Source organism: Hydractinia symbiolongicarpus, chromosome 10 (assembly GCF_029227915.1).
Source record: "Hydractinia symbiolongicarpus strain clone_291-10 chromosome 10, HSymV2.1, whole genome shotgun sequence".
Lineage (NCBI taxonomy): Eukaryota > Metazoa > Cnidaria > Hydrozoa > Anthoathecata > Hydractiniidae > Hydractinia > Hydractinia symbiolongicarpus.
The window spans coordinates 24549047-24575318 of NC_079884.1; the positions used below are offsets into that span (position 1 = coordinate 24549047).

The following is a 26272-nucleotide window of genomic DNA, read 5'->3' on the forward strand; positions in this document are numbered from 1 at the left end:
AAGTTCGATTAATTTGATACTACCGCTTGAATAAAATAGCATACATAGAGGGAAATGAATTTTGCGTATCAATTTGCTTTCTTTCTCAGTACCTTTATGTTTTTAATTTTCGATGGTAGTAATTTTCACGCTTGACCTTTTTTCCAAAAAAAATTTGCATTTCGCGGATATTATTTTCGCAGATAGCTCGTTTGAGAGTTTTTCGAGGGAATTAAGAACTTTTAGTTAATATTAACTATCTATTTACTTGTTTTTAAAAAGTTACAAAAATATATTAAACTAGTCGTTAGCCCGTGGAAAATCCACGGGTTCGCCCGTCCTTTTTATACCGCATTGCGTGCTTCTCGCTAATTGCGCAGCTAAGCTACCATTTTGCGTGACAGACAGACAGACAGACGTATACGGGCATTATAATATAGATATACGTTGCATGCTTCTCCATTGGTATACCAGTTACGTCATCATCATCGTCATCATCATCATCGTCATCATCATCATCATCGTCATCGTCATCGTCATCATCGTCATCATCATCATTATCATCATCATCATCATCACATTCTACAGCTGTCATCGTCGCACTCTCCATCACTTACATCATCTACCGTGCACCGGTATGAATCGAGCTCTTTTGGAAACAAGAAGCGTGGGTCAGCGTTCTTTTTTTATAAGCGTACATGTATCGTTAAATGGGCAAGTGCTGGAAGTTTAAAAGCAAGTTGGAATCCCAAGAGTTATTGGAATTTTCTCATGAAAAAGAAAGATGACTTATTTTCTATCCGTGTATCCGAATCAGATTCGCCTGTTGAAATTGTATCACGCCTCTCATTCAAGGTTGACCTGAAGTACACTGAAAGACAACATTAACGATGGCCGGGAGAAAAATTGAAATTAGGGAGCGTTCACATATTACGTAATCAAGTAGGGGGGGGGTGGGGTCATTGAAATCGCTTACGCTTGATTATGGTTAAGTAGATGATGACATAATTTTGAGTCAACCAAATGACTACGACTGATTACATTGGGGAGTGGGGAGAAGAAAATAGGCAAAAAATTGGTGACGTATTATGTGAACGCTCCCTTACCAAAGCGCAGGCTAAAACGTTTTCTTCTGAAAATTCTTCCAGCAGAGTGTGGCGTGGAATTAGCCAATTTAATGGATCAAATAGTGTCATTCAGTGTCATTTACTGAATAATATTGCGCCTTTTCAGGGTCTTAAATGAAGATTTTTAATCTTAAAGTCTATAATAACACTGCCATCATAACTTAGTAGACGAGGCGAGGATACTACCTGATATCCCCTTTGGCATGTGTTAGTAGAAAGGTACGTCGCAAGAAGGTAGTATCCTCGCCTCGTCTACTACATGTGCTAGAGAGATAGCATCGGATCGATAGCACAGTCGGTAAAGCAATCGCCCGGCAAGCGAGAGATCGTGGGTTCATGTCCCACTCGATCCATTATCTTTGCAGCACTTGGGAAGATAATGTACATGACTACTTATGCAAATATAGCTCACATATGCACCGTTGTTCCTATAATATAAATTACTATTCATCACTAGCATTTTCCTAAAGGACAGAATCTCCCCGCCTCCTTCGCTAATTTTGTTAATTTCTAACCCTGTCCCCTCCAACGACTAGATCTAATTCAAACCCAGCATTCACCGATTTATTGAGATAAAACTTGTTATACTCACTCGAGATCGTTTATTTTAAAATTAGGGCAACATTCTACATACAAATATTCGGTCGGCTGGATGACCGGAACGAATATCATCCCGAATAATAACCCTATAATTACATTTAATGCCACCACATGAAATAAACTTTAAACACGGTTGTTATGGTAGCGGGCAATACCGTGGAATATTGCCCGCTATGACGTAAGTTCTAACCAATCACATTGCGCGATTTTCGAAAATACCGAGGCCGCCCTTTTACCCGGGTAATAAGTTACGATAATTATTGCAAGCCATTCTCAATATATGAATAATGACTAATGGTGGCCAAAAAAGGAACAAGCGCTGTGCAAGTATCGTACAAATGAATTACTAACTTCTCCTACAGGTAGCAAGTAAATCAAACAAGCAAAAAAAAATCATTTTCTATTTTATTTATTAAAATAAATTATACAAGCTTGTTCTGTTTGATCGCCATCTCATTGTTCGGAGGCCGCTACCTACTTACTTGCTTACTTATTTTTAAGCATGTCTTTTCTCCCCGCATCACGAGTCAGTATTTTACACGTATGTACATCAACCATGTATTATTTTTTTCGTATGTATGCGTGACGTTTTCCTTACAGAACTTAAACCTACGACAAAAGAAATAAACGTCGATACATTTTGCCCTATGTAAACAATACTAAAGTACAATCTATAAAAACAAAACGTATTTTAGATACTGTTTATCAACTCCTCTATGTGCAGAAATTTTCGCGGACAGAAAACTTTGCGAATTGGATAATTTAAAAGTTCAATTATGTAAATAAGCAATAAATAAGCAATAAAATGAGCAATAAATTTCCAAATTAAATCACCGAAAGTTACCATCCATGCTTTCAATAATTTCGTGAATTTAGCCAAAATTCGAAATATATGCTTTAGCCTGTTTCTGCATTTTAAGTACAACTCATCGCATGATTGTGAGCTCAATATATATACAAAAGAATATACTTACAACTTACCACAAAAACCTTTTCCGGTTCAGTAGGGTTGATATCGCTGTGGTCCCCCAGTGCCACCCGCGCCACCAGCACCACCACGGCCACCTCTTCCACCGGCAAACCCACCAGGAGACTGATTTTGATTATAAGTTCCAAAAGATTGGTAGCCAGTAGACTGGTTCGCGTCACTACCAGCGCTTGGCTGATTGTACCCACCTCCCTGATAGCCTCCCGCCTGGTAAGTGCTATTGCCGTATCCTGGCACAGCACCCCCTTGCTGCGGGTATCCTGTACTGTAGCCTTGGTTTTGATTGCCTCCATACTGGTAGTTATTGGAACCTCCATAATCACTTTGCTGATTGCCTCCATATCCACTTTGGCCACCACCGTATCCACCTTGACCACCACCATAACCACCTTGACCTCCACCATAACTACCTTGACCTCCACCATAACTACCTTGACCTCCACCATAACCACCTTGACCTCCACCATAACCACCTTGGCCCCCTCCACGACCACCACCTCTACCACCATAACCACCACCTCTTCCACCATAACTACCTCCACCACCCCCACCTCGACCTCCGAAGCCTCCACCTCCTCTTCCACCAAAGTTGCCACCTCTTCCACCGCCAAAACCACCGCCAAAACCACCCCGACCTCTACCACCACCACGACCTCCTCCTCTGCCTCCAGGACCACCAGCACCTGAGAAAAAAGATCAATTTTACGAAATAATGATTTTAAATTTTACAGCATATAACAGTTTAATAATGTAAAAAAAAATTATTGCTCAATCCAAATTGAAAAACCTGTTTAAACGTTCAATTTAAGTTGACAAAAAATAAGTTTCTAGATATTAGTCATAAAGAAATAACCAAATGATTTGACTGGAAAACTGTGATCCTGAACAATAAAAGTGATATTTGCGAAATGTTAAAAAAATAACTTTGAAATTAGCTGTTAGTAAGAGTGTTGAATTGTCGCTCGTTTTAAAAAGTAATTTAAATATTATATCAAAAAAACTCATTCAAGGACTATTTTAGTCAACTGACGTAAATTTAATCACCTTACTCTTAATAAAGCTTTTCTTGATATGTTTTTATTTACACATTACATATGACACATTCTCACCTGGTTGTGGTTCTGCTTTTTTGATAGACAATTCTCTTCCTTTGAGGATGAATGAATTTTCACAAATTGCTAAACGGTCGGCAAAATCAAAATTGGAGCACTCGAGAAATCCAAATCCTTTATTTTGTCCAGTTTCCTTGTCTTTTACAAAGTCAACTTTTTCCACGACACCAAGCTCGTTTGGATGACGTGATTCAATATATGACAACAGGTCATTAGGTTCGAAATCAAGTCCTTTAAAACCGCCAATGAACAATTTCTTGGTCTTAGAATGTGCACCGGGTGTGTTGTATTCTCTTGGCATGGCTCTTTTCACTTCCACTGTTTTACCATCAATTTCATGCGGTCGGGATTTAAATACTTCTTCGACAGATTCCGATTGTTCAAACGTCACAAAGCCAAAACCTCTCGACTGCTTTGTATGCGGGTCAGTGATAATAACTTTGTCTTCCATCGCTCCAAATTGACTGAAATATTCGGCGTAAGCATCTTCACTGGTGTCTCTATTCAAACCACCCACAAACATTTTGCGCATTGCCTCGCATTCTCGAGTATCTTCGGTGGCTTGTGACTCGTATTGCTGGACATCTTGTTCATAACTCTGCAAAAAAGGAAATCAAAATGTGGAAATTGAAACTGCAATTAAAGATTGAGAGAATACCCTGCTTATGCCCCTTCAAACAATAGCAATTTTTAATAATCCAAAATTTCCACCACACAAAACACAACAATACACTTTTGTGCTTAATTGTAAATAAGCAGGGGGGTGGGTACTCCGGGGAAAATTTCTTAAAGTGGGGGGGGGTCATAATATAATGACCTAAGGGGGTGTCTCCGCCTTCCCGCGGCAAAACAAAAATCATGTTTTTGACGAAATCCTAAGTAAATATTTAAGGGTTACTCTCAGTTGCTTAATAAAAGGGGGTTGTCTTATTAGCTGGGGGGTCTGTTTTTTGTTTTTGAAAACCAAAAAGCGAGGGGGAAGGGGGGAGAATTTTTTACAGCAATAAACATAACTTCTACAACCAATAAGAATAACATTAGAAAAAAACAATTGTTTTAAATGTTTCAAATATTTTGTGCACACTGCAGGGGCTTCCTTTCAAATCTTCCTCGCTCATACAGCAAAAATATGTGGTTCAAAGTAGGTACAAATGCAGTGCTTAACAATAAAAAGTGTTAGCTTGCGTCAATGATGTTAAGTAAATACCATCAAACACACAGCATGTAATAACATTTAAAACAAAAAATAATTTCCAAAAAAAATAAAAAAATTTGACCATCACGAACTTTAAGGTGAGTCTTTCGTGAGGGTGGGTGGGAAAAATACCTGAAAATTAATAAGAGATATTTGTTTTAAAAGCGCTAATTATGCGTATGCATTGAGCATAATTATGGTAACTTAATATTGTAAAATGTTTAAAATTTGCAAAATAAACAGCCGGAAAACATTTTTAACTCTATATGGCTTGTCAAAAATGTTAAATTATCCCCCTTGCAGAGCATATACTTATGACATCATACATAATTTGGTCTGAGGTTGTCCCTAGTTACTACCCACGCAGTGTTAAAAGACTGACGACACCACACACCCTGTTTCAAAGTTATTTGGCCTTAAATTTATAGATGCACTGCTATGGCTTCATTAAATATCAATTAAGCTATTGAGATTAAATTAATGTTATTGACATTGAGACGTTAATAATATGTCATATTTTTTGCATTCTCAAGCAAATATAGATAGAATGGACAACTTCGATTGTCGAAATCAACTTCTACTGACTAGGTACAGGACTCGCCTAACGTTGATATCTTATTCATAGCTTTTTGATATTTTTAGCCAGTAAGGGGAAGAGGCAGTCAAGTATAAATTGGCCATGCTAATAAAAAAGATGTAAGTTATTTGTCCACAGACCCTAATGAATTACTGACATTTTCAAGTAATCATCGAAATTATGTTTGCGTCTTTTAAAGAGCACCAATAAACATTAAATGATATATATATAGTAAAATTTTGCATCTGTCTAATCACAGGGTGTTTTTTTAGTATGCCAAAGACTAGAAACTGCAATTTAATATCCCTTATCCTAAAATAAAAACAACATTGATGGTCATGACACAGAAAGATGTGGGTGCAGATCCATTTTTTTCAAATGTAAAAAAATTCTGTCTGCTAGGAATCTTAATTTGGAAAATTATGTTGTTCTTTAAAATATTTGATTCATCCTAAATATCTAGGTATCGGGTGATTTTAATTTTAATTACATTTCAAAGGTGAACAACTTTACAATTTTCAGTTTTGTTTTATATCTTGGCAGTAAGAATTAACAAAGAATGAAAGTTTCTTAGCATTTTTTCTCTACATCCAGTAAAAATGGTAGATATATAGCATAGCTAAGTCTTATTTATTGTAACTTTACATGTAAGCAAGTTTTACGACTGGGAAAAAGTATCTATTGAAATAAATCTATTGAAATTTATTATTTTTTTAGTGAACAGACATTCTTTATTTCACATATGATTTTTTCATAAGTGTTGTTCAAGCTTCGTAAATTCATTTTCTCGTTATTCTAGAACGAAATACAGTGGATTTTTTAATCTTCATATTGTCATTTCCTTGTAAGTCTACAAGGAAATATGAAGATTTCTTACGGTTTTCTGATCACGTTCGAACAAAACACTGTGATTTTTAAGCTTAAGAAGAAAATAAATTTTTAAGCATTGTACAATCGTTTTCTTGTCATTTTAGAAAAAAAACAATATAAAAGCTTTTTACTTTTTTTCTCAATACCACTGTTAAGTGTGAAGCAAAAAATTAGTTTTGTTATATACGGTAGATGTCCGTTAATTCGAACACGCAATGGACTAAACTTTACCAGTCGTTAGCTGTGGAAAAATCCAAGGGTTAGCCCGTCCTTTTTATACCACATTGCGTGCGTCTCGCTACCTGAGCAGCTAAGCTACCTTTTTGCGTGACAGACAGACGGACGGACAGATGTATATGGGTATTATAATATAGATTACAATTTTACTACAACTTTTTATAAAAATCTTTTAAGTTGTTTGCTTGGCGATGGGCAAGGTCCCAAATTCCTTGCAAACTTGATTTTATTGGAAATGTCAATTTAATTGATAAATTGAAAGAAATTTTGCCACCATTGATGCAATAAAAATGAAAACTTTTTTTTACTTTCCCATAACATTGTATATATCAATACAAAAAAATCAAATTAACGAGCATAATGTAGCCTTGGGACTGAAAAGTTGTTTGAATTAGCGAAATGTTCGAATCAGCGGAGTTTGAATTAAGCAGCTCAAAAGATAAGACTTTATTAAACCAAACTCAAGGGACTTTGCAATTTGTTCAAAATAACGGAAAGTTCGAATTAGGCCATATTTGAATTAACAGACGTCTACTGTATATACTAGCATAGATACATTTTATATATTATTTCTTTTGTTGATTCCATGACGCTATAATATAATATCCAGGAATTAGTAGATCCCTCGATTCAGGCATAAAATTCCCTGAACCAGGGATTTTGCAGTTTTCGCTGTTGTCAGCATGTGTTTCTTAATTTTTAGGTAGTTTTTTACTGTATAGTTGGAATCAACTGTGAATTGTATCTTTGTAGATTTAACAATACCAAATCATATGTTTTAGAGTCAGATTGGCTAAAACTACTGGTAACTTTAGTTGACATATATTTTGTAACATAATCAACAAAACATTAGGCTTGGCAAACATGCAGAATTTGTTGTTTTGCAATTATACCCTGAATATTTATTGTAAGCAATACTGGCCGTACATTCTGAATATGAAAACTAGAACACCTTTATGACAGCTGGGGTTTGTTTGAATTGGTATATTACAGCCCAAGTATCACTTGTTTGTGGTAAACAAATTTGGCAGAACAAAAATCCTTTGAACAGGGGATCCCTGGTTTGTAAGCCCAACTGTAAAAGATCGTTCAAAGTTCATAGTGAAATGTATATACTAAGAAATAAGATTCCGTGGGTTTTGAAACATAGCACAAACATGCTATGAAATTGAGAATACAACAGACATCTGGTAAAGCAGGTAGGTAGGTTGAGATTTTGATAAGCCTTTTTTCGAAAGTATAGGAATGAGCATGGACGTTGTTCCTTATTTAGCAGTTCTGCCTGACGAGACAAGGTTGGCAAATGCTATAAATAAAAACGCCTTACACAAGCTTTTATTGAGGATATAAACTTCAGTTTTTCTCGAATGAAAGCTTAGACGCAAACAAATATTAGAGAAAATCCCTAAAATTTAATTCAACCTCATAGCAAAACCTGCATTACAATCAACCAATCAGCACAAGGCCAGTTTGTCACGTCTTACCCTCTTAAATAAATTAAGAAATAACTATATTTGTTCGAGTAGGTTAGACCAGTCACAGTCAACACAAAGGAACTTCCAATTTTAACCATGTGAGTAAGAACAATAGAATTAACCAATCCAAAAGTGCAGTTAGTATTCTGTCCACAGAAAAATAGTTTAAGACCCGGCATAATTTTCCCCACCTTAATTATTCCGATTTTCCAGTGGTAAGAAAAATTATACTGGGGTTTCCTGGCTATATAATGATGGGGGGTGCTCAGCAAAAACGCGCAAAAAGCATGGGGTTGTCAAACGACTTCCGCCGTTTAAAAAAAAACTGACAATTTTGTCTAGACAAACCCAAATCAACCCGAAACTACATGTTTTTAACAATTTACTACCATGTATATTTTATTCTTTTAATGTTGAGCAGTGGTGTGGAAGCTTTTTGCAAAAAAACTATTTTTATACCATTTATTCCATAAATAGCTGCAATAAAATCCCACAAATAACAAACTGAGAGTACAACGACAAAATAGCACCTTCCTTCTTCTCAAGACACTTTTTAAATGAAAACAATGAGCTTGCGCGTGTTGCATTTCAGACGCAATTTGGAGGTTTTCAGACGGCCCAGGCTTTTCAGGGCAGTTACAGACAAAAACCTTGAAAAAAACCTGAAAAAAAAAACAGGAAAAGGGCCTGCGGCCGCCCTCACATATACGGTGCTTTTGACGAGTCTGCACCCTATTTAATTTATTTTTTTACTTTAATCTGACATTTTGACAATATTTTGAAAATTCCTGACTTTCCTGACAAAGCAGACACACTGGTTACGGTAAATGAACAGGTTTGCAACGGAAATGCTGAATATGTGCCTGTTTCATTATGCAGTAAGCCATTTTTTAGCTAGCCAGCTATAGCTAGCTGCTAGCTTCCAATGAATATAGAAAATTGCCAAGGATATAGGAATTCAAAAAGCCACTAGTATCCAAAAGTCTAACTTACCATTTTTTATAATATTGTTTAATGTCTTCTACCTTTTAAAAAGTTATAAACCAGAGAGCCACAACATATATCTTCACCTGGAGAGTGGGGACATTCTTAAAAATTCAGCGCCAAAGAAACACGGCGTGCACAAAATAGGAAAAAATGACAGACCCAAAGTCCTTCGTCCACGGCTTTCCGAAACCCACTTAATCAGAAAAAAAACTACCAATTATCAACCTTGTTCCCAGAGCATTTTTCCTTGTTGATGAAGTTGATAGCTTTATTGGCCACTGCGTAATATACTAGACCCTGGGAACGAGGCTGATGGATGATATCTTTATTTTTATTTTTTATTTGAAGCAAGATATTCTTTGTTAGGTAATTTTTCCTACAGGCCGTCTAAGTTACTCGAAGATTTTATCACTACATGCTCAACTCTACAGGAAAACAGCGATCAACCCCATTCAATTTGTTGAAAAAGGGCAGCACATAGGTTGTGCCAGTAGCAACCATTCTATGATACTTTTCGAACTAAAACCTCGCTATGAATATGTGCTTTACGTTTATAAAGAGAACCTAAGATAAATACGCAAGAAATTGAATGGCCGCGTCTCTCTCCCTGTGCTTCAACGCCCTTCCGCACTTTAGCCGCTTTTCTCAATTTAATTAACTCCTAAGCTCATAAATTTTTCAACATTAATTGGATTCGCAGTAATAATGTTAGCTATTATTTTAAAACCGTTAATGAGAAACATGATGTGAGGGAAAACTAACAAACTTCTAAACAATACTTTCACGAAGCGCAAGTGGGTCGGTGAGAGGGAAACGACTTAAAAATGATCTAGTGCAGCAAAAACAAAAAAAACAAATGAAATATAAATGCGCCTAGCACATGATAGTATAATCTATGACAAAACAACACAACAAAAACTTATAGTGATTGTCTCACTTATTTGTCTCACTTATTACTATAAATCTACATAAAAATATAACGAGTTGAATTTTTTGACTTTCGTGCTTTCTTAAATGAAGTTTTATTGCCTTGACAGAGCATTATAATGGAGAAAAACTACAAACTCTAACAGTAACAAAAAGTTTTAAATAATCCTGTTTACCAGGTGTATCCATGATATCCCTAAGGTATCTTCTTGTTTAGACTCTTGAGTAAGCGAGACATAGAACTAGCATATCTAAAAACCAACGCAAAAAAGTATTCTTGAATTAATTTATTACCTAATTACAGTCTCGAACCCAGACTTTTAATCTATACGGCTGTGAAAAGATTGATTAGTCTGGGGACAAGATATTTCTATGATAAAAATATAAAAACCTAGAATCTGCAAATTTACAGCTACGTACAGTACTAACAATCATTATCATACTATGTACAAAATAACAAAGTTTTTTTTTAGAAAAAACAACAGTTTCCATTATTACACCACAGCTAAACTTTACGTACAGGTCACTTGATGTACAGCAACTATAAACACAAGCTTCGCTGATATATGCTCTTTATTTCAAAGATATAAGAAGAAGGCGGGGTGTGCAAGCTTCTTGAAGTAAGCTAACATCATGAAAGTTTATTTTTATGTCCGGGTAACTCTTGAAGATCAAAATTCAAACTTCTCAAAAATGTCACTTCTTGTCCAATTAAAATTAAAAATATATATATATGATTAAATAAAGGTCTAAATTTACAGGACGGATATTAGCACACAATTTGCGAGTTTCGTACTGATCTCGTCGTGTAAATTAGGCCTATCTAACTATCCGACTAAAAAATTATCTAAATTCTATATATTATAATATACACACACGAATTTATATCGTCACACCTAAACAAAAAGGAGGTAAAGTAAAAGCTAGAATACAGCTAAAATGTTGAAATATAACATAATCCACAACAATACGAGGTGTGACAACACTACCAAAACGGCAACACCCAATCTCGCCATAGCTCCCCTACAAACTTGAGTTTAGATTGTATAAGTTTCGTGCAGCAATTTGTGTTTTAGTATTTAAGCTTCACGTTGATAAAGACGGGTTTAAAAAAATCGACAAATTTATTGCAATGTTCCAAATTACATTCTTAGTATCCAACTGCTCAACCTTTTACTTTATTGTTAATAATTTTTCTCTTTTTTCCTTTATATAATAAATTTAATAATCTTTTAACATTAGTTTCTTCAGCCATACTTTCCTTTGTTGTTTTACGATAAAAAAGACATTGCGATTTATTAAGTGTGATAGCCAGTTTGGGACTGTTCTAGATTTTATCAATTTTCTTTTCTTATAAAACTGCTAGCCCACGTAACAATACCAACATTTTGAATTGAATTTCAATTTAAAATGAAAAACAAAAGAAAAATTACTCACCATGCTCTTTCTTGTCATCCATCCTACTTCCCACCTGCGGGCGAAACCGTTCTTTCTTGTTTCAAATTCAACGTTGAAACGTGATAATCCTGCTCGTTGTAGTAGTTATTTGCGTGGGGCGATCGGTTGTTACCGTGAGGCGATCGCGTCGAATCGTTTCGAAGTTTGCTGATATGATCCTCGAGTTTACTGCGCCCGTTGTTTCGTTCCTCTTTTATAGTCGATAGTGTTTTCGGAAGACTTGCTGTTTTAAAAGGATGAGCGTAAAAATTGTTTGTTTCATTGTTGTTGTTGTTGTTGTTGTTGTCGTTACATAGGATTTTGCTACCGCTGTTGCTGCCATTTTGAAAAATTTCTTTGCTCTTTTCGATACCATTCAAATTTTCAATCGTGTTTTCTTCGTGACAGTTCTTGTACAAAGATGGCAACAACGACAAATGTGTCTCCGAATTACTTTTAGAAATATCTGAATGGGCGTTGACGCTCTGTATAAGATCCATGGCGGGCAAAGGTGGTGGGACGATAAGCAGATCTAGGTCGTACTTTGGATTGTAAGGCAGAAAACGTCGTTTAGTAAAATCTAAAGAAACGTTTCATGTTGGTTTACTTCGTTTATAAACAAAAGGAAATCCTACTGTTCACTTTAACTCGATTTGTTAACCATAAACTCTATAAACGATATGGGCATTTATTAAACTACGCAATCGTATATTTAGGGGTTTGTGTTAAGGAAAGGGGTTATCACAGGAGGCAGTGCGTAAGATCCTGAATATCTGACTGCAATAAGAAGAGAGACTTAAGTTAGCTTAAATAAATTCTGCACCACCAATTTATCAATACACCACAAACATCAACACACACTCAACGTTCCATTTTCAAAAAAAAATTTGAAAAATGCAAATCCTCTGCATGTTCTGCTTTTACAATGGTCGTGACAGGATTTTATTGAAACTTTTTTGCCTGTGCATTCATCCGAAAAGTACTTTTATTTCGACTTTGGCGTTTATTTTAGGCTCTACGATGTAACGCTTTGTGGCAGTAAAGAATGAAAACACAGACACAAAGAGACTACAACTAGTCAGTGTTCTATCAAAATAAAATGAATCCAAAACAAAAATAATTTTTAAGATATAAAAAGGAAATTCACCTTGTAATACTTTTTGTGCAGTTAGCTTGCTACCATCAATGCGCTTCACTTTCGTGTATTTTAAATGTGGTGGCTCCTCTCCAGGTAGAACAGGCGCGTATGATCGTTTTCGACGAGTGGACGGCGACATCGGCGGCATGGAGTCTGGCATTCCTGACCTGCCTTCAACAACGCGATAACCATACGGTACATAATTGACGTACGAGTGGCATTGACATTTATCGCTGCAGTGACCATGGTGATGACGTTCTCCGTGCTTTCCCGATGACGAACGCATACTCACGTAATGAACAGGCGTCGAAGGCTTTTCCATCATCTTGTACCGATCACTATTGGCGCAGCAGGGACCAGAGCACTGAGAATAAGAAAGTGAGTGACTGCTGTGTGATTCACTTCTCGAATAAGCTTTTGGAGATGTATTGTGGTGAATGTGCCCGCTACTTTTCGGTTTCACTTTACACGACTCGTCGCTTTTTCTGCGATAGTGTTCGCTCGAACAGGAGCTGCTCTCGTAGTCACACTCCACGTATTGTTTACGAGTTGTCTGACAATCCGAGCAGTTGCAATCCTTCGCTGATTCCGGATGGTGAACCAGTACCGGTCTTTTCGGTTCTTCGTCTAACACATCAAGGACTTGCTTGAGTTGTATAGCATAAGGTGATTTTTCATTTCGTTCGTCAAATGATCTGCTGGTGGTGACTGCTGCTTCTGGCAATGGCGATCTCGTTGTGCTGTCAACATGTTTTTGGGAAGATTCTGTGTCCGAGTCTTTCGTTTCCATTTCAAAGGAGCTCTGAGATGGTTGCTGATTGGGCGACATCAAGTGAGACAATATTTTTTCTGTCTCTTGAAAGTGTTTCTTCAGGTTTAGTATAGTCTCGTTCGCGAGTCGAACTTGTCCCTGGAGCAAGCTAATATTCTGTTGGGCAGTATCAAGTTGGCTTTCTAAGATCTTCGTAACATTTTGACCATGCTTGAGTCGGTCTTTCAGATTTAAAATGACTTCAGGCGCTATCTTCGGTTCGCTGCTGGTCATTTTTTACCTAAATCAAAATAATTTGATGCGTTTTAAAAAAATGCACAGTATTAGTGTCCGCCGAGTAATTTAGGAAACCGGTTTGTAAGAAACTTAGCTCTTGACCGAAAGTAAAATTCTGTGAGCTGGGGGGGGGGGGGGATTGTATCAGCAACTGCACAATTTTATTTATCGTAAGTACTGGTATCTAATTCTTTAAGTTTTGGTAAAATATATCACAGCATTACATATATATTACGATAATTTAACTTTTCGATAAAAAAATTATTTAAAGAACGAGAACATTTAGAAATGTTAAAACATTTTAAAAATTAAAATTGCGAAGGAGGGTAAAAACTCTTGAATTGGACCCTACGTTTTTAGCAAATGTGTACTGCTTTTGTTTTACGCATTTGGCGCGCGAGTTAGAAAATATCGACTACCAGTCGTCGCAAAAGGTCTCGATTATTACTAAACCTTTTAAACTAATATCAGAGAATACATATGTAATTTTGTTTTTTTAAATTTACTCAGAAGAAGTGTCAACTTATGAAAGTTTTTAGTATATATATGAACTTCCTTTTCTCGAGTTTCTTAAGCTTGCTTAGAAATTCATACATTTCAATCGAGTTTTTTCCGCATATTTATTACTATAATCCCTCACCTACGTAATTCAATCGACGCACACTAATTACCGTCCAATAACAAAATCGTTATTTCTTTTATATTTGCATTTAACCATTTTGAACTAGAAGATAAATCTGCCAATGGTAAAACACGAATTAACATAAATCCTTTTTCAAAACAACATAATTTAATCTATTTGCTTAATTGCCAAAACTTTTAGCTATAGCTCAAAGCTGCGGTGATATCACCAATAAAGGAGTTCAAAGTTTTAAATCACTAAAAAAAATGTTGCGGTATGATCGGTAGGGGGGAGGGGGTCATGCGTATACCACAAATGAAGTAACGCCGCATAACAAATAAGGCAGCATTTAGATGTGCTTTGGAAGCGGGAAGTGTGAATGTTCACATTGTAAAATATAATCGAAAAAATGTTTGTCCTAAATCTAAGCGGATGGAACTTATAATTGCAAATCATGACATCATAATTTCAGATTTTGAGTTTCGAATTACTTATTTGAGAACTAAATTCTACGGCACCTACAACTTTGACATTTGTACAAAAACGCGTGTAACTTTTTTTACCAATAGAAGTCACTACTTTATAAATTTTTGTGTTGCAAATTGGCTGCGCTTGCTACGCCGTGCAAAGAATTCACCCTAACACAGAGAGCTAAATTAAATACACTTAATTCTTAACTCTCGAAGCGATCAGTATATGTTTCAATTTTAACAAATATTATTGAAGGATTGCTTTCTCAGATAAAATTGAAAATTCCAGATAAAAAAAGTTTAGGAGACTCAGACATGTGTAAGGATTGTTGAAAATCTAAGTTATATCGTAGAAGTACGTTTTTCTATGGAGGTAAAAGATGAATTAATAAGTATGTTAATATATATAAATAAATAGTGGAAATAGAAAAAAAATGCTGATGCAAATGCAGAACAACTTCTAAATATTAAAAAAAATATTTGGAGCTAATCAAAATATATATCCAAATATTAAATTTAAAATAACAAATATGTAAAATAAAAAACATTAAATAAAGATATATATATAAAATATTTAGCCAAACCTGTTAAATTTTTCTAGTCGGATATTTAAAAAAATTCACCACACTAATGAACAAACATGCATGTCTAATCAAAAGCATCAACACACCCCAGTAACTTAATGATAATTACGAACTCCATTAAAAACTCTGCAATAATTGAGACAAATCTTTAATTGTTCTACAGCCAAATAAACCATGATAAAGTATTCAATTGCCTTGCTTAGTCGTATAAAATGAACTGCGCTTGGATGCAATAATTAGACTGGACATAATAAGACCAGATTAGTGAAACTGTAGAATAAAGGTTCACACAGACAAGCGATCACTGACGTGGTTTCTATTGCGTGCGATGATTGCAAAACCTCGTAAATTTAGACAGCCTGTTAAATTCACTTTCATTTTGTTAGCTGAAAATATGTTTAATGAAAATATGTTAAAGTCATGACCAAAAATGCATTGACTATAAAAGGAAATGATACATACATTGTCAATGAATGACTCTGGGTGTGACTGCCACATATATTGACATTTGGAGTAATCAAAAAACGCGGTGAATACGCGCTCACATCCAGCTAACGAACATTTAACATCCTAAATACGCATTGGTATAAAAAATGTTTAAAAACACTATTTCTACTCGTAAAATTTTGATGGCTCCTGGTATAAGGGTAAAGTACATTATTACCTTTGAAAACAAACCTTCCATAACTCAGGTGGATTTTAATTTAATTGGAAGCTTGATTATTTGAAAAAGGAAAAGCTTAGTTTTAGAAGGACAACTTAGTAAAAGTCAATTTTTTTTGATAATGTCAACCTTCTTTTCTGTACCAATGTAAAAAAACACAGGAATCCTGGGAACAAAGTTGTGATAAAAAAATTAACAAGTTATACATAAGGAGATAGAAACCATATATTTTTTTATTCGACTTAATTAAAACTATCGCTAATTAAATGCTTATTGCTCGTTAAGAACATCATACGTTTTCTTAATTAAAACGAGAAAAGTAATGGGCACAGCATAGTAATTACATTCAAACAATTATAGGGAAATTGCTACTGAATGGTCGCCTGTAAAAAAATAATTAGAAGGTCGGAGTATCTTTGATAACAAGACAGTATTTTTTTCATCACGGCGTAGGAGTGCAGCGCGCAAAACAGACTAGCTGCATATCACTACTTTGTTATTAAATTATTAGTGGATATAGTATAGTGGTAGCGCATTCAGCTTGTAATCGTAACGTTTCAGGTTCGAGTTCCCACTCCGGCGCACTTTAAATGTAGTGTTATCAGCTCATTTGGTGCCATCTAGTGACCGCTTACCGGCTTGTGTGGCAGGTAAGAAAGTCATACGTATCCGTGACGGTAATGTTACCGTTAATTACTCACTAAATTCTTTTTCTTTCGGCGTTTTAAATAACAAAATTTTATCAAAACTGTTCAAAGGAAACTAACTTTTTATTGCAAGGACATTCAAGCATCAAAACTACAATACTATTGGAAATTCTAATCAAAAGTTTTTTTACAAAATAAAAGGTGATTGTATAGCTAATACATGGAAGCAGATTGAGACAAGATAATTCAACATTCCAACAGGGATCACAATTTGTGTGACTCTCCACTGCTTTGTTTACAAGCTAGTGTTTAATCACTGAAGATATTAGACATATATAGCTACGCAGCGTACAAGAACATAGAGGTTTGAATTTGTGCCATGCCCGGTTTAAAAATTACGAAATGAGACATTTAAAATGAGGTTGGCTTCTTAATTGTACTAATTAAAAAATCAGGAAACAATGAAAACAAACTCAAAAAACACACACAGAATTAATTTGAGTCAATGGTCTCTTGCTTTTTTATTGGAAATTGGAAACAACTTTTGAAATTTCATATATTTTGACAATATACCAAACAATAATACAATAATGATCATTCGATAAGAATCCGCCCGCCCTATTAAAACTCCCCTGATTCTGCGTAGGTACTAGAAAATATTTTTGCCCTTCTCAAAATATTATATACCTACCTACACTGGACCTATTTACAAGCTAGTATATTTACAATAATCACGATAAGACAAAATTTTACAAAATCATTCTTATATACAGATTGATAATAGTGTTGTTTAATTTTCCAAACATTTTTCTGGCTAATCCAAGCATTTACAGAGCATTTACTGATCTTTTCATGTGCATCTCGACTTTGGTGAAAAAATACTGTCTGTTAAACTGTAAAATACCCCCTACTTTTCAGAAAAGGTTTAAAACTTTGCTAAAAACACAGACGCATATATAATATAAATATAAAGACTCACTATTCGATTATTAGCTACTTTACTGGTTGTTATAACTCACGAGAACGCACACAGATAAATCTCTACAACTTATTATGATTACACTCATCAGTAAAATTATCTATTGAAAACATTAAAAGAACCAAATTATAATTAGTTTAAACTGAATAAGATTTACAGGTTTAGAAGGGATGTTCTGAGTAAATATGATGTCAGATCTAATTTTAACATTTCCTCATATGGTGATGTGTCTACAACAATGTAATAAATGTTTTTTCATAAAAATTACTTGTCTTGTCGACAAAGAAAATACTGTCATACTTTAAGTTCTCATTTTAGGCCTTTCACTTAAAAAAGGTCTTTAGGTTCAACACCCAATATTAACCATTCCATTAAAAAAAAAACTAGCATAATTGTTTTATTAAAACTTTAGTTATAGTCGTGTACCCAATCTTAATGAATTGGTTAACTGAATTCACATTTGGTGATAAAAAAGATAGGTTGTTTTTTTTAAAGGCTAGAAAAATGTATATCAAATATATGCTACAGTGCTATCAAATATATGCTACAAAACAAATACCCAATTACCACTTTCATAACTGATTTTTTTCTGTAAATTATCTTATACAAATTTTTCTAGTGCTAAAAATTTTAAGTTTTGAATATTTCTTAATTACACTAAGTTTCTTATAAGTGAAAATCTTGAATAAACCGTACAGCTTAGATAATTTGTCGTGTTGGGAACCTTTTTTTAATTTATTTAGGGATAGGGGAAGGAAATGTGGAGAAATTGCCCACTGGAATGTCCATTTTCTTAAATCAGTGTCTAAGTAGTTTTGCCCAAAAAATATATTGTTACATTTTTTAACATTAATAATTTTCAGACTAACATGCAAATGATCTATTATTTCTTTGAAAAAGAAGGAATGTTTAAACAAAATATTACCAAGTGCTTAAAATTTTGTGAAAAAATAGGTTGACTTAAAAGCTTTTCCAGGCATGTTTATATTCAAAGCTAGTCGAATTAATTTAGTTATTCTGCATAAATTACTAATAATACCTTGATTAGGGTAATCAAGTCAAAATGTTAAACAATAAAAACACAACAAAATAGCAAAGAGGTGTGGATTCATGTAAAATACTAACGAATGCAACAAAATTTAATACAACCTTATATAATATATAAAGTAATTTAAAACACTTCTTAAAATTATACTTCAGTTTCTGATGATGTTATAACATGCTTTATTCATTCCTACATAACAAATTCAAAAATAAAAATACAAGTTCTACAAAATATTAATTTTATTTCACCATAAAGACTATCAAATGAAAAGTATAGAACAAAATAAAAATATATAAAACTTACATAAAAATTATTTAACCAGAGACAAATATTTCGTTTTTGTTAAACACATCCATATGTTTGTACTTAAGATTTCAAATCAGATTTTTTTTCAGAATTAAAAAAAAAAATTAAAAGAAAAGAAACAAAGCAGAGAATAAATTATTACTTCATTATCTTTTAATTAAATCCAAATTAAACAAGATCTATAGAAAACTTTATTTATTGATTTGAAAATTTAATATTAGCAGATTAATAATATAAGAAATTCAAAAAAATGTTGTTTAGCTTTTCTTAGCAAACAAATAAAAAAGGCCAAATATTAAAATCCAAAGTTGGAGAAAAAATGTTCCAAAAATTATGTATACATATTGTTGACATTACAAATATGTATATATATATATCAATAAAATTAAGTCAAGATTTAACTGAAAGATCATTTACAATGATGTACTTTTTTTAGGAGTAGGCAACTGTCAGGTAAACAAAACTTTATGAAGCTTCATATACACATACCCACCATTTTCAGTTGATTGTTAATGCAAAATCAACTTTATGAAGCATACAGTTTCATGTACACATCACCACCATTTTTAGTTGATTTTACATTATCAATTTTTTACTTGGACTTGAAGGTAACTTATGATAACTAAGAAAGTACTGGAATGAACAATTCTCCAAATTAGGAGTAACACAAGGACTATAAGACATATTTAAATTTGGATACTAATGACATAAAATTTGTCACAATTATACGATGAGACAAATGGAATAAATCAGTTTAAATCAAATCAATTTAAAAATAAATTATTTTCTTGCTGATTTCAGCACTTTTTGTACGATGTCATCAGCAATATTAAAATTGGGAAAATACCATATATAATCTATGTGTATAAATTAGGCTTGGGCAAAAATGTCTCTTGTGGCATTCAAATTTCATTTTCTCTTGGTAATGTATATGGTTTATAAACTCACTTTCAGGTTTTTGCATATAAAAAAGGACAAGTATATATACTGGCCAAAATTTCATTTATCCAATTGATTAATCATGTCACAAGTAAAATTTGAATTTCCTGCAGGCACTTTATGCCTGAACACTTATTCATGTAGGTAGAAAATGTAAACAAGGTACCACAGATTTTAAATTATATATATATAAGTCTACTTTTTACCTACTAGAATATTTGTGCATGTATAAAAATCACAAAGTTCCATGAACTTTTTTAAATCATTGGTAAACCATCCATAAACCAGGAAATAACTTCTTGGTAGAAAACTAGCATGGAAAACTTAAGAGGTATTATACAGACTTATTGTGTCAATTAGAATGATCACATACGATGGAATAAAGAAATGGAAGCCTTATAGTAGACTAAAGAAAAGAAAATATTCTTTTGCTACTGGGGTTATTAATGCATGGAGCAATCTACCAGAGTTAAAGAAGTATAAAAATAATAATATAAAATAAAATAAAAATATAAAAATATATATGCTGAACGAATGTTTCTTTAAAGTATTAACATACGTTCACATGAACATGTCATTTAAAGAGTTAAAGAAGTGTCTACCACTTTAAGAAACCTACTTCAAAGTTATTCAACCACATTCCAAAACTGTTAGAGAGCTCTACATAAGTCATAGAAGACTCCTCTTGCCCCAGTTCTAATACAACAACCAAACTAGTTAAACAAGTCAAGGGCCAGTATTCAGACGAAGCAGCCATTATAAAATGGTGTACGCATGCCATAAGCATGTTGTCTTTGTGGACAAACCTTCGTAAATTCAAAACTAGATTTTTTTCCATCTTTAAATCTTCTTTTCTTGTAAGTTTTGTTAAATTAAATTTTTACTGTGAAAATTTGACCATGAAAAGTCCATGTTGTACACCAGAGGAGAAAAATATTTCCAGGGGAAGGGCCATAGCTGAGATGGAAAGTTTTGGATTGAGCAGTTATATCTGACTGACTAAAGCGCTATTGAAATCACAAAAGGAGAAAGTTAAGAATTTGATTTAGCTCTTATCTCTTTTGGTGATCGGTATAGCTATCACGAGCAGTCAAAAAAGGTAAAAAAAGTTAAGCTTTTTATAAAACTGAATTAACGAATATCTTAAACACATACATGCTAAAGTTTTTTTAAAAAAAGTTAGCTAAACTTACCCTGCATAAATTTTTACCATTAATTATAAAAGAAGCACATGGCACTGTTTACAAATGTAAGATCGGTTACCATGTTCTTATATTCTGTACTAAACTGCGGACCCAAAGCCCTCCACTACGCCAAATGATGTTTAACCCATGAGACAAGTTTACAAGAAACGTTTCACTCACAGGTCGTATTTAAAACAGTCCATCATCTTGGATCATGTTAGCCAAGTTTTTTTTAATTAATTTCAACAATAACTCTTCCTAGCTGTTTTAAATCCGTTTCACTCCTTTTGCTCTGAAGCTCACAAGAGCTCTTTTACAGCTTTGACAAACACAGACGTAAGAAAAGTCCTAGGTTCAAGGTTGCTCTGCAAGAGTTTCTTGAGAAACTTCTAAAGCCTGTCTCTTTTTAATTGCCATTCAGAAAAAATCCTAAAATTTGCTTTTATATATACCCTATCGGACTAAAAATTTTTGGACAAAAGTGACGAATTTTTCTATAGGCGACGCACATTTTTCCGACTGTTTTTTAGTCTGCTAAGGTATTTGTTGAATATTTTGCGAATTGCAAGAACCATCTAAAACCAATCTAGCGTTTCTTAAAATCGTGTTTCCCCATAAAACGTAATCAAGTTCTTGCCGGACAAGGCTCAGCTCGAAATGTTCGTTTTTCGTCAAAAAGGTGTTATTTATTGCAAAGTTTCTTAATTATTTATCTGTTATTTGATGTTCTTTTTGTTTTACTTTATTATAATTATTTTGTACGAGATTTTGTATTGCTTATATGTTTTGTGTAGCATATGTTTAATCATGCTAAAAATAATTTTTAAATTTCCTGCATGTCTTCTCTTCTTCTTATTTTAAACGCAACTCCTTGCATATGCAGACCCGCAGCAGCCAAGGGATGGGGTGGGGTGACCAAGGACGGAGTGTTTGAGAAAAGGGATAATCGCCTCGCCCTCTTTCAATTTAGAAACCATGATAACCGCTCCGGTAGACAGAATCGTTAATTTTCCACCTCTGTCTCAGAAGTCAAAAAGCCCTGGGATCCACAAACCTGCGTGTAGCCAAACCTCAAGTGCGTGTGATCTAACCATTGTAAACATACAGTTATTTTAGTTATTATTTGCTTCATTAATTATTTTGTGTTTACAAAAGCTGACGCTTTCTTTCTCGTGCTTTGAACACTGGCACGGTGATTCATGACTATCTAATGCGCATGCGTTTTTTATTTTTCATGTTAGTATCCTTTCTCTTATTTCACATGGTATTCTAGGGTCCTTTCCCTCTCCTTTTTATTCAACAAAATCCCACCACTATCTATTCGATTCTGATCAAGTGACAGTTAAAACGTGCTACAAAATTAAATTCATCTCTTATGTACCTCCCCAGAATGCTTGTATATTTCTGCACATACGCAACATGGTTTCCAGGACTGTTTGCTTCTCTACGAATCTTCGTGTTCTGATAATTCCATCGAAATAGTCAGTGTAAATGAATTCGTTAGTGGTGGCTGATACGCTAAAACGGCTCAGGGGTGAAGTCACCATATGAACCTTAATTTCAGCTTATATATCTCGCAGGGAAAATTTAGCTGGAGCTGTGTAAAAACAAATAGAGCTTGAGAGGATAATATTAAAAAGAAAAGTACTGTTCATAAGAAAAAAGTGTGAAAATTTCTCTAATTAAAGATAAAATCAAGGAAACGTTTGTTACACAACAGATTACTACACTTGAATAGAGGAGGACAATTAAACAAAAGTGCAAAGAGGCTTTGAATTACATTTCATCTATCTGCTTGACGGTGTGAGAATTACTCAGCAGTTGCTTTCAGACCTTACGCAAATAAACACAAACCGTACGATCATGTTTCTTTGTTTGTTTTGTACTAATGAAATAGTTTAAGAATTTCTAGACCCACGTTCTTGAAATTATCACTGATAGTGTATTGCTCTCTAAAACTTAGCTTCCATGCCTCTTTTAATATGCCTACTGGTACCCCCGAAAAAAGAAAAGAACTTGGTTGGGAAAGAGGTTGTTTTAAACCTATGCGTAGGATTACAAGTTCATCCACTGTGGTAATTGCTGAACCTTTTAAAAATTACTGTACATATTTTGTGTCACAACAGTTTATCTGTTCACATAGTTTCATGCGAAGGAGAGCAAAGAAACTTTATGCTTGGGTTACATTTGACATGCCTACTAAAAAGGGATTGGGAACTAAGGTATAAAAGGTTTAGTTTTGCTTATTCACTTGTTCAAAGACACCCGGTTGGTCAATGTTAAACGTTATAAAAAAAAAGAAAAAATGGAAAAAATGACAAAATAACAAAATATGTTTTGGAGAAATTTAAAATTAACCCTGGGGGAAAGGCATGTACCATGGGTGGCCAAACTCATGTTGTGTAACAAAAACCGTGTCCTTGGTTGCAGCTGCAGTTGAAATTAAAATTTTCTTTTTTAATCAAGAAGAAATTTTGAATTTAATAACTTTATCTTGTTGATAATTATTGTTTCGAACGAAAATTATCATAGATTTGTATATAACACTTTTCAATCTGGTCTGTACATTATCCCGCGTTTATTTATAATAATAATAACTTCCATGTATTAAGTCGAAATAAAATGATAAAAAAATATATAACATTTAAAAAGAATGATAAAAAAACTGACCTGTTTTGTTGGTGTTCTTTTCTGCAGAAGATATCTCTTCCTCTTTCTGTCTTCTAATTATGTGTTTTCCTCTCACTGGCAGTAAATTTGAGAATTAATCAATGCTGCGATTTCTTTCCAGCTAATTTAACCTAAAGGTTGTATGTAATAATAAATGCATGCTTTCCAACTAATGAAGTCTGTAATTAAAATAAATTACTCAAATTGTTTTCTCTTTGAGAAAAATAGCAAAATTAAAAAATAAACCTTTTATATATTGTTAAATTCCCAAAGCAAAATAAATTTAAAAGAACAAGCACTTAATTTGATCAATTTTCTTTCTAAATGAAAAAATCATTTCAATAACATCTTTAATAAGTATAGACTTCGTTAAGCTTTATTATTTTTTTGTAAAAAAAAATGTTGTATGTATATGTAAAAAAATGTTTCTAAATACTGTCTCTTCTATTCAATTTTTTTTCACTTAATTACAGCAAAAAAAAACGCTCTTAATATTTTTTTGTTTCACAGTAACACACCGCTGACCCATATGCAATTAGCAACAAAATAAAGAAAATTATGATGGTATCGCGGGCGCAGCTTAATTAAGATGGTAAAACCTTGTCTCTGATTACATTTACTTTCAAAACAAAAGAACAATCATATTTTTATTATGAAGCGAAAAAGCGAGGTCATTGAAAATCTATTGGCTGATTTTTGACACCTAGAACAATAGAAACATGTTCGTTCTATTTAAAAAAAACTAATAATGATAATTTTTTATAATCAGACATATGTCGGGAAAACTTCAAAAATGTTCAATTCTTTTTGATCTTTGCAAAATATATAAAACCTATATTTGCAATTAATTTTTATATTTATTTGTTAAAATAAAAAAAGTTTAATTCTTCGTAATTAACGACTAAAATTATAATTTCTGGTAATATTTCCTATTTTAAAAAAATATTTTTTATATTATAAAATCATATTCACTTTTATATAGATTTATATCGATTATTAACAATGTTTTTGTGCGTGTTTTTTCGTGTGTTTTTTTCTTTTTATTTAAAGATCAAAATTAACGAAGAGAGAAAGAAATATAAGTTTCTCAAATTATACCAAATTAATGTTAAAAATATTAAATATTTGTTTAAGATATATTAAGTAGTTTCTTTGTTCTTTTCTCTGTTAATATTGTTATTCAATAAATTTCATAATGGTGCCATTTCATTGTTCCTGATTGGTTAAAATTTTCCATTTTATTCCATTGAACAGATTTCGACACTTCGTTATTTTTATAACTTATGATAGGTGTTCCTAAGCATTGTAGATGTTCACAACCTTGTACCCAGTGCTCTGTATATATAAAGAGACATTAATCCACAGGGAATGAGAACAAAACTATGTCTCCTAGCTTGATTTAAGGACCGTATGTCGAAATAATATTAGCTTTTTCCTTAATAGCTTATTTGTGCCTCCTAAAAAATGGGTTTATATATTATTTGGCGAAAAACAGCATGAGAACGAATTGACATAATATAGAGTGTGTTTAATTCCACTATAGCACTCGTGATTTTTATCAAAATATACTGATATGCAATTACTGTCTCGATCATTCAGTCCCAGATTGATTGTTTTGTGATTATTGGAGTATCACAGAACAGACACAAAACCTCTTTGGTCACGATAGTTTTATTGTAATAAAAAATCTTTTAATTAAATTCGTTTAACTTTTAAAGTAACAACAAACATCTTTTAAAAATTACTATTGCGCTATTTAAGTTTCTTACCATTGGTGCAGATGAATCAGTTACAATGTCGATTTCCTTCAAAGACTTTTTGATTTCTTTACGGCTTATGGATCTCAGACACGAAAAAGAAGGGTTTTTCCATCAAATTTCTAAAAGTCCTTTAGTCACATGACTTGTTCATTTTACATCAATAACTGCGGATTTGTTTTAAAAAGGAGGCCAAATATGATGACTAAATTGGTCCCACTGTTAAAATTTAAGAAATTTTGAACATTCTTGAATTTTGACTTTGAAGGAAGTTCTTCATCCAGAACTGAAGGTTTTTTTGGAAGCTCAGTCCCTAGTTTCTTATGAACGGGTATCTTTCTTAAAAAAATACGTCAAATCGCACACTATTACGTTTAGCATAATTAAACTCTTTTTATGTTTACTTTTTTTTATCACAATTGCTCTTTTTTTCTGTTATGTTCTCTATTGTAACTAACTCTTCGTTAGTTACCAAAAGAAAATATTTAAACCAATAAAAAAATAAACAACAATTGGTTAACAATTTAAATTCATAAAAAAAACTTCAAACACAGCGTCGTTATGATTAAGTTTAGTTACGACTTTTAATTTATCTGTTTCCATGACAACTGTAAAACAATAGAGCAAATTCTAGCATCGCCCCAAGAACGTTTTTGTGGCTGCTTGCTATAGAAAGTATGAAAAGCCGGGTGGTATTATCATGGACTA

The 26272-nt window shown here is 33.4% G+C and overlaps 2 protein-coding genes and 1 non-coding gene across 6 annotated transcripts; 1 reads left to right on the top strand and 2 right to left on the bottom strand.

Moving 5' to 3' along the window:
- Positions 1 to 1386: 1386 nt before the first annotated feature.
- Positions 1387 to 1459, top strand: Trnaa-ggc (transfer RNA alanine (anticodon GGC)). The gene has a single exon. It is a non-coding gene; the product is annotated as a tRNA-Ala (tRNA).
- Positions 1460 to 2096: 637 nt separating this feature from the next.
- On the bottom strand, positions 2097 to 9349 carry LOC130662405 (heterogeneous nuclear ribonucleoprotein A0-like). Of its 2 annotated transcripts, none has more exons than XM_057461271.1 (4): positions 9154 to 9349; positions 3804 to 4404; positions 2681 to 3377; positions 2097 to 2315 (listed from the first exon to the last, which is right to left on the bottom strand). In XM_057461271.1, exons 1-3 carry the CDS (start codon positions 9154 to 9156, stop codon positions 2707 to 2709), a joined length of 1275 nt encoding a protein of 424 aa, XP_057317254.1. In that variant the 5' UTR covers positions 9157 to 9349; the 3' UTR covers positions 2097 to 2315; positions 2681 to 2706. The 2 variants fall into 2 exon arrangements, with proteins under 2 accessions (XP_057317254.1, XP_057317253.1); XM_057461270.1 differs by having other exon boundaries at positions 2688 to 3377; positions 9154 to 9346.
- A 655-nt stretch (positions 9350 to 10004) lies between these two features.
- LOC130662407 (uncharacterized) lies at positions 10005 to 24072 on the bottom strand. 3 transcript variants are annotated; one of them, XM_057461274.1, is made up of 5 exons: positions 24054 to 24072; positions 23808 to 23938; positions 12659 to 13701; positions 11512 to 12091; positions 10005 to 10970 (listed from the first exon to the last, which is right to left on the bottom strand). In XM_057461274.1, the coding sequence occupies exons 3-4, from the start codon at positions 13692 to 13694 to the stop codon at positions 11535 to 11537; spliced, it is 1593 nt and encodes a 530-aa protein (XP_057317257.1). In that variant the 5' UTR covers positions 13695 to 13701; positions 23808 to 23938; positions 24054 to 24072; the 3' UTR covers positions 10005 to 10970; positions 11512 to 11534. The 3 variants fall into 3 exon arrangements, with proteins under 3 accessions (XP_057317257.1, XP_057317256.1, XP_057317258.1); XM_057461273.1 differs by lacking the exons at positions 23808 to 23938; positions 24054 to 24072 and adding an exon at positions 19012 to 19138; XM_057461275.1 differs by lacking the exons at positions 23808 to 23938; positions 24054 to 24072 and adding an exon at positions 15374 to 15491.
- Between the last annotated feature and the right edge of the window lie 2200 nt (positions 24073 to 26272).